General features: G+C 29.8%; 1 protein-coding gene across 1 annotated transcript; it reads right to left on the bottom strand.

The window, feature by feature from the left end:
- Window positions 1-390: 390 nt before the first annotated feature.
- Window positions 391-2446, bottom strand: LOC103485949 (uncharacterized). Its single transcript, XM_008443730.3, has one exon. It carries the CDS (start codon window positions 2223-2225, stop codon window positions 483-485), a length of 1743 nt encoding a protein of 580 aa, XP_008441952.1. The 5' UTR covers window positions 2226-2446; the 3' UTR covers window positions 391-482.
- Between the last annotated feature and the right edge of the window lie 7423 nt (window positions 2447-9869).

Raw genomic sequence — 9869 nt, 5'->3', positions numbered from 1 at the left:
GATGTAGAAAAGGAAAAAAATACAAAAGAAAAATACATAGCAGACTCACTGCCATCATCTTCATCCATCACTGTCTTTCTCAGTGTCAATGTCCAAAAATGGCAGATGGGTAGAAGCTTTGATTAGAACTGCTCATATTCCTCTCTGTTGTATTCATTGTCTTCTCTTACCCCATGTGCCTCTCTTCCCATTCTCAACTACACTGAGTTAATGTATTTTCTGAATTCCTCCTCTCTCTCTCTCATTCTCTCTCTCTCTCAAGGCTATAATACAAGTGTTTATGTGGGTGGTTGGAGATGATTAAATTAGAGCTCTCTAAATACACTCTTTATTGTGGTGTTTTATGAAAGGTAAGTTTTTTGAAAGAGGTGGGGAAAGATGGAGAGAGTATTTGTGAATCAAATGAGGTATTGATTTTTAATAAACAAAATTATGTAAGAAGAAGATGAAGAAAAGGATATTACAAACAGGGATTATTACATTCAAGAATTCCAGATTCCATTTAACAGACTACGGAATTTATTTGTGGACAATTTCCTAACGAGTTTCTTAGCATCATAAACTTCAGCTTCTGCAAGTTTTTCAATGTTTTTCATATACCCAGAATTCACAATCTTTCTTCTTCCACTACTGCTTCCTGTTAATGAGTTTAATATTGAAAGGAGGAATCTTTTGTTACCTGAATTTCCTTCTTCTATGTCCAGCATTTGCAGAAGCATCTCTATATTTCGATTGTCTTGAGCAAACCTCTTCCTGTTTTTAGGGATTGTGACCATTCCTGAGAGTGCCTCGGCTGCCATTTCTCGAACTTCAAAGGATTTTGCACCAAGAAATTTGATGAATTCTGGCATGAAACCACCATCCCCCATTGCTTTCTTGGCTTCCTCTGATGTCCCACAAAGCCTAACTGCAACTTTTAGAGCTACTTCTTGAAGAGAAACTTCCCCATCTCGTAAGAAATAAAGAAGGTTATCCATGAACCCGTAGTTAATCAAAGTATTTACATTACTAATTGATGAGAAACAGAGGTTTTCAATTGCTCGCATCGTGACTTCTAGGGTTTTGGATGAGGACGAAGATTTTGGATCCATAACACGAACTAAAGCACGAATTCCTCCTTCTTTAACCAGCAATTTGTTAACGGATTCATCCCCATATGCTATATTTTGGAGAAAGACTATGGAATTTATCTGCACAGCTTCGTCTCTAGATTGAGCGAGGCTAATAAACGTTGAAATTGCATCTTCTTCAATCATAAATCTCTTGATTTCTTCAACACCAACGAGATTACCGAGCACCCCACAAGCAGGGCTGATCAGTTCTGCTTTGGAATCAGCATTGGAACAGATTTTTAACAAAGCTGTTACTCCGCCATGAGCAGATACAGACCAAGCATTTTCAGAATTCTCCGTGAATTTCAACAAACACCTTGCGGCTATGTTCTTCCCCACCTCGCTCCCACATTCCATAACGCGAATCAATGGCGCAATTACCCCATTCCCAACTAGAACTGCTTTATAAGAATCAAACCCTGAAATTATATGAAGCACTTTCAGAGCTGCTTCTTGGAGTTCCGTCTCGGGAGAACCAAGAAAATTAACAAGGAGATTCACTATCTCTCCGATTTCTATTATTACTTTCACATACTTTTCGTCTTCGGTTACAGCAGCGAGCAGATTAACGAGAGCTTGTCTCTTCAGATCTGAACAGCCAATCTTCATTCTCGTTACAATATCCCTCACATAAAACCTCATATCATCCTTACAAGCTCCAAGCCCAGGCCTAGAAACGACGATGGCGAAGCCTTGCGACAAAATGCCGGCTGTATATATATCCGAAAGCTTCTTCGCATGGCGGTCAAATTTCGCACAGATTACATCCAAATCACTCTGCATCAAAAGCTTCCCACTGAAAGAGAGGTCAACACAACGGCGAGCGAGATCGTTGCATTCAGTAGCCGTGAGAATCACCTTCCGAATTAGGTCTGAGATAGCGGGATTTTCGTCGGAATCACAGTTATCGGCAGCGATTAAGCCGGAATTCAATTCTTCAAGCTTGTCACGGATAAGCTTCCATTTGGAAGCAAATACTTTAACAGAATGAGAAAGAGATATCAAGGAAGAAATGAGTAAAATTACTTGGCGGAGTGTAGGAGTGTTGAGTGAGAAATCCGGGGACTTAAAGGGGTCCGTTTCTGCAGATCTCGGACCCCGTTCTTCTCTCATTTTAGTTATTCAATGAAAATGAAGGAAAGACATTTTCCGGGGAGCTGGCGGTGGAAGCTCCGGTGAAGAATCAATGCTGTGAAAGGGAAAACGGAAAAGCCCGTGATATAGAGGGAGTTATCAAGATTGAAGCTTTGTGGTTAGGGCTCCCGGTTTTTCTTTTTCTTTTTAATTCAATGATTTTAAAATCCAAATATGAATATATATTATATGATATGGACCCAAAGTAAATCTCTTTTTTTTTTTTTTTTTTTGGATAATATTACTTCTCTAACATTCATTCCTTCATTACATTCTTAAATCCATTTTTCCATCTTATTATGTTTTCCAAACTTAAATTAATAATTAAACCCAAAAATATGAAATGAAATACATCAACATTTTAAAAAACTTTGCAAATCTTACTGTGATATGATATGATCTATCATTAATATACTTTAATCGACAATATAATCTACAGGCTTTTACTAATATTATAATTCGTATCACTAATAGATTTATAGAATTAGATCTAAACTTTATTATATATGTAACTATTCTATTGTATTATATCTGTTAATATTTTAGGTATAATTATTATATTTGAGATTTAACCTATTATTTATGATTTGAAAAATAATATTGAATAAACTGTTGAAAATTTTTACAAATATAAAAGGGTAATTCACTTGATTTTTTTAAAATATTAGAAAGGAAAAAAAGTAGTAATAAGGCAATAAAAGTATAAAGTGGAATCTGAAATGCAAAATGATTGTGAAATACATATTATTCTATTTTCTTTGTTTTTATTTTTCTTAGCTCTTGAATGTTCTTCATCAAATTCACAACACATTTTCCTTTTAACTAAAAAAAACATGACTTCTCTCATTGTCTCTTTTCTTTTTCTTCCACTTCTATTTCCCATTAAAAGAAACTCTCAATCTCTCATTATTATTATTATTATTATTATTATTGTTATTGTTATTATTATTTATTATTTATTATTTATTATTTATTATTATTGGATCTTTTTCCTTCTTCATAATAGGAAAAAAGGATTTAATGTCAATAAAGAACTTTTTCCATTACAAAAAAAGAAAATTATCAACCACGAAGCATTATCTACACTTTATTACAATTATTACATGTAAGGAATCCAAATGCTTTTTAATTGTTTTTCATCTTAATATTTTGTTCTCAAATAGTGCAAAAAAAAATTGATTTTATATACACTTTTATTTGGTATATTGATATACAGCTATATGAAATTAAGTTCAATCAATTGATTGTATACATTTAGATTTGGTATACTAAGACAAATTAAACCATATCACATTATATTGTACTAATTGAAATGAAGGCCTCTTCATCACTTGAACCAATAATAAAAAAAAAAAGATAGTACATTTACGATAGAAGTTTATTTTTTTCAAAAATAGTAAAAAGACAAATTGCTTACTTAATCAAGAATACAACTATTTTATATAACAATTTCAAATACATCAAAATTAGATTTTACTTTATTTTATAAATATTTAAGTAAAATTTGTCATTTACGATAATCTTCATTATTTTTTATACCGATTTAGATGTTAGGTTTATTTCAATTGTTTTGTAACAAAGTAAAATCCATCCATAGGTTAAAGAAATACATCAATAATATAAAACATCTAATGTTTTTTTTTTTAATTATCTAATGCTTGCTATGTAATTCTTAACTTCTTATTTTAGGATTTTTCCCTATTACTTTTAGTTTAATACAAATCATGTCTTTGATTAATCCAATAATATATATATCTATGTTGCACATGACAATTAGTTGGAATACCTTCACATTAAATCATAGTAATTAATTAATTATAACTTCATTCAGTTTTGTCCAGAGGTAAATCATTATATTGTCTCCTAATTTTTTATATTCTCCAATTAATTTAATTCAATTTGCCACCAGAATAAAGTATATTTAAAGAAAGCTAAAATAAACAAAAGGGTCTACTTTTTTTTTTTTTCTTTAATTTATTTTTTTAATCCAAAGCTAAAACTTTTCATTTTGACTTAAAGATTTATAAAATCATCTTTTTCTTAAATAAAATAAAAATAAAAATAAAAAGTCGACTTTTTAAGTGATAAAATTAATTTTGGTAAAGACAAAAGGAGCCTCGTCAACTAAAGCAAAGTATCTCAATTTAATCGAAAACATATATTATATAATTTGTTTTTGTAAAGAAATCAATTAAAATATAATATAGTTAATGTGTCACTTACTTGAATTATGCACTAATCTCAGCTGCCCCCCTCTAATATAATTTAATTATTTTGTCTATAGTACTCCATAATTTGGCTGCTTATATAATGCTTTACGGCATTTTCTCCTCAAAAGGCCAAAAAGAAAAATAAAAGAAAAAGAAAAAGAAAACTACACTTTTTAGAATCTAATAATAAACATAATTATAAAGTCTATTCCATTATTTATATATATATATATATAAGTTTTAAATGGAAACACCAATACAAAGTAGTTTTTTACACGACCCGTAAAGCATGGTGTATTTGTGTCTAAACTTTTTGAGGCCTTAACCATATACTTTTTATCATATTTATGTGTGCCATATCCATTTAATTTCTCAATTAATTAAACTAAAGTTTCATGGCTGTTGGTTTAATTAATTTATGTTTTTTTTTTTTTTTATCTTTCTATTGTAAATTTAACCTTTGTTAATCAAATATTCAAAATTTTCTTTTTCTTTTTCTTTTTACATGGGTATGGCATTGTCTAATTTAAGCATATAAAATTTCATGATTTTGTTTTTTTTTTTTTATCTTTCTAAAAAAAATCTTATACCAATTAAGATAATTTTTCTTACTTTATGGGTTTATGAGACACTGAAAATGTGAATATAGAGTTTTTTTAAAGTAACAAAAAAAGAATTAATTCTTGGATAAATATGGAATCTTCAATCGTGAACAAAATTAAAGTTGATGGATATATGTCTTAACCAATTTAGGAAGTCAATGGGCTGAATATTCTATATTTCATGAATCTCTCGTTCCTTATCTAATATGAAACATTTTTTCTCCCCTTCATAATAATCTTCTCCTTGAACAAAGTATGAAACTTAGCATCTTTCATAATAAATGATGTTCACTCTCAATGACGAGAACTTGCTCTTCATTTCAAAAAACATCCAGATATCGAAAAACATTCAAATAGAGCTTGGCGTGACTAAGGCTGACTAACTCTCTCGACTCAAAATTTGAGGATTTTTCTTCAACACACACCAGGACTAGGTTTAGACAATATCTCTAGTACCAATTATAAAAACAAAGAGCCGTCTCGATTTTAGTCTTACTTTACCCCTAAAATTCTAAAATATATCTCTTCTTTCTTTAGGTAATTAATGTAAGACTTTGTTTATACTCGGAACACTTTTGAGTACGAAAGCAACACAAGGGAAACCCACAACTTTCATGGCGAAACAAAAGACAAAAGGCAAGTGTGAGAGATGATCGACTTATCGAAATAAAACCACAAAAATCCCTCACGGACCACTCTCTTTAACATATAACCAATGTCTTGATCATTAGGTTAAAAAAATTAAAAAAAAAAACAAATATAGCTTTCAACTAAGACCCCAAAAAGTGTTATATGACAGTCCTTAATTTGTCCCCACACACACAAACCCATGTGAGTATATAGAGTAGTGAACAACAAAAGAATAAGAAGAACAAAAACATCAACTCCTTTTCGATTTAGATGCCCTTTGAAGAGTTAACCACACACTTTTCTTCCTTTCCAATTTCTCAAACCCCCCCCCCCCCCCCCCCTCCTTTTCTCTTTTCCACTTTTGTGGAGTGCACAGCAAAAAAGTTCAACAATTAGGTTACAAATAAACCTCTATCTCCTTCATTAATTATTTCATAAATCCACTTTTTTAGTTGAAAAAAAAAGGCACTAAAATTAGTGATGGAGAATATATATATAATTTAAATTTAAGAAAAGTGAGATGTCTTAGGTTTGTTAAGCCGACTAATTGTGAGGGTAGTCAGCAAAAAAGAAGACTATGTATCTATCTATCTATATATATGATAATGTTAATTAATAATTAAGACTCCAATTATCGTGCACGCAATTATCTAAAAAGTGTGTGTATTATTTATCTGAAATTAAGATATTATTATTATTATTTTGGTACATTAGTAAAGTTGGCAATATTAAATTAAAGAGAGAAGACAAAAGGGTATAGTTTAGACATAATTTGATTTTAATTTGTATTGGGATCGTAACGTAGGACAGCATGTTGTTGGTGTGGATTAATTAATAGAACATATTAATTTGTTGTATGTTACCGATTTGTATAATTAAATAAATAAATATATATATATATATATATGTGTGTGTGTATTTTTGTTTCTATGGTCCTTTTTGCAATAACATGTGCACATGCTTTCCTAACACTATTTAGGGACCGCAAAAGCCTATATCCAACAACACATACAAATTTACACAAAATTATATTCAAACTCCATCAACTAAAAAGTTAGTTAAATAAAAAAATGTGATGCTTGTAAAAATAGCAAAAACAATTTATGATAATAGAGTCCATGTCACTATATTTTCCAAATTGTAAAAATAGCAAATTTAAAATCGAATAACCCTCTGATATGTCTGATATCATATTCGTAATATACAAAAAAAAGAAGTGTCATGAGCTGTTTTTTTTCTAAATTATTTTGTCATCTGATCCAATTTTCTTTAAAAGAAAGTTACTTTTTTTTATTTTTAATATTTGTTTTTCAAATGAAAATATTTTTTTTAGAAAAGTATTTTAGAGTGCCTTTAAAGTTTCTTTTAAACAATTTTTATTGAAAATTAACTTTTGTTTTCTTCATTTGATAGGTCTTTGGAATATGTGTAATGACTTCTTATTAAACTTTCAACTTTGTTCTATTCAAAAAGTTTGGTATAAAAAATCATGAAAATATTAACACAAAATTAAAACTTGGTTATTTATTAAACTACTTTAAAGTTGAAGAAAAATTTGAAATAGACTAGAAAAGGAATAAAGAGGCAATGGGGTTTGTTGGATTGGCAACAAAGGTTGGAGGGGGAGTGCAATAATGGGAAAATGGGATATGCTCATGAGGAATTGTTGAGTGGGGTGAAAGATATATATATATATATATATATATATATATATATATTTGTGTAATGTGGATGGGAGTTTGTATAAGGTGACCATTTAATATATAATGAATCCTCCATATGTCATTTTGGCAATGTACATATAGTAACTAAGAGGCTTTCTAAGCAAAAGACAAAGTAAAGTTTTGGTTTTCTTCCTCCCCCTTCTAATTCTCATGGGGGGATATATGGGGATAAGTGTGTTAGGTAAGAAAAGGGTGTGGAAGAGAGAACCTTTGAGTAGGAAAGAAGTGAACTTGTTATAAAAAAAGAGACAAAATAACAGAATTACATAGAGACAAACATATATCATATCATATCATATCATATCATATATACTTATATTTATATATATGTATGTATATATTGGATGGGTATGCCTTAGCTTTGAAGATTAAAACCTTTGATAATATTACAAACACACTTTCTTTTTTTTCTTTTTCACATCTACTTTGTGAAAATCATCTACCCTGCAAGCCCACACATCATGTCGAAATTGTACCATCCTAATTGATTGCTTCATGCCTCGTTAATCATTGGCGTGACTATGAACTAAAAACATTGCACGATGTTTCGGATATTCAAATTTTTTATTCTAAGTCATTGACCACACTATTATACACTTGAAATCAAATAATTGACTTTTTTTTTTCTTAAATACTTACTTTGAAATAGTTAAGGATAATATTATATTCTTAGTGATGGAGACGATTTGTGATATACACATGGACAAATCATAGACAATATTATAATTTTTAAAACAATAAATAAATAAGTTGAAAATTAACGTAATTTAATTATCCTCCTTTAATTTACGCACATATAAAATCTTATTATTCTCATTTCAAACCAAAAAATTATAACAAAATAGTAAGCAAGAAGAAGAAGGAAGAGACTAAATTATATATAAAACTTGAAAAGATAGTATACTCGTATAGTCATATACAGACAAAGCGTGTAGGCCTCTATTGTTCTTAGAAAAAAAAAACTCTTATTTTCATTGTCATTGTTAAAGTCAATTATCGATTACATTAATTAAAAAATTTTTTTTATTATTTTTTCTTTTTAAATATATTAGCCACATGAATCTCGTCCATGTTCGATATCGTTATAGGTTTCTTGTGGTCTTAGCCTTTTACCCACTTCTCCTACTCTAGACTTGCTTTTCAAGATAACTTACGTAAAAGCTTTTTCCATTGATGTGGTGATAAGGTGAAGAGTCTACCACATACTGATGCTTAAGTTAGCAAAAATGAGTATTCTATAGCTCAATAAGACAAACACTCCCTTACTACTCTTTTGCTTTGTGGGGTGGTCAAATAATGAGGCTATAGATGGAATCTTCCTCTAATATTGATCTCTAATTACATGTAATGCTAATGGTGCTAATATTGTTTCTAGCACACTTGCGATTAGAGGATGTCATATCAAAGAGAGCAATTTGATTATTTTTCAAGTGGTACATACTTATTGACTAGGTTGATCGATTCAAATCCTATGACACATTTTCCTTTAGAGATGCATTTTTTCCTGATCCTCCTCTTAGTACCTTATATTTGGAGCCGCACATATACTTTGAGCTTTGTCTTAAACAACTAATTCTAACATGTCAATTATAGTCTATTTTATTTTAATTCTTCAACGTGAATTATGTTTTTAAAAAATCTTATTTTTTTTATTCTTTTTTTAATTACAACAATTATAGAATGGAGAATTAAATTTCTTATCTTTACTATTTATAGGAAAAAAAAGTACCACAATTTATATTAACAAATTATGAATACGTATATATTGAAAAACATAATAAAGACACACATTTGTGCACTTTACACATTGTCATCTACCTCTAGTAAACCTCACACCTTCAAATTTTAATTTATATCCCTATCCCCCAAATTTACTCATTCTATTGTACGTGTATACAATATATGAGCAAAGATACAAGATCTTTTATTCATAAATATAACAACAAACGTCCTTCAATTGTTTTGAAACAAATTTCAAACATACTTACGATGTATTATTTGAAACTAACCTCATCGTTCAAATACTTTTTTTTCTTATTATCTTATATTTTTTTTCTTGAATATATATATATTTTATAATCCAACCTAAAATAGATACTAAACTAAATAAAAATACACTCAAAAAGGATTTTTTTTTTTTGTTTGAGAAATTAAATCGAACAATGTTGAAGCTAAGAAAAAAGTCAACAGGTTGAATAAATACAAAAATTGAAAGGGGAGTTTGAATTAAAAGCAAAGAGATAAAACTCACATGGGAGTGATGAAAAGATGAAGCCACCACCCGTATTTGCGGTTTTCCTTTCTCTCTTTAATTAATTAACAAAGAAAAATGACGAGCACGTGCATTCTGTGCCCATTGGGCCCGAAACAGAATAGGCATAATGGGCCCCCATAGCATAAACCCGCGTGGCCCATTAAACTCTCACTACGGCCCCCTCTGGCTGACCATCCAAATTA

Source organism: Cucumis melo, chromosome 12 (assembly GCF_025177605.1).
Source record: "Cucumis melo cultivar AY chromosome 12, USDA_Cmelo_AY_1.0, whole genome shotgun sequence".
Taxonomy (NCBI): Eukaryota; Viridiplantae; Streptophyta; class Magnoliopsida; order Cucurbitales; family Cucurbitaceae; genus Cucumis; species Cucumis melo.
Note: the sequence above shows the minus strand (reverse complement) of the source record. Positions and strands in the feature narration are given on the sequence as shown.

What these genes read in the sequence shown, in the direction of transcription:
- LOC103485949 (XM_008443730.3), bottom strand. Translation starts at nt 2,225, where the DNA reads ATGAGAGAAGAACGGGGTCCGAGATCTGCAGAAACGGACCCCTTTAAG.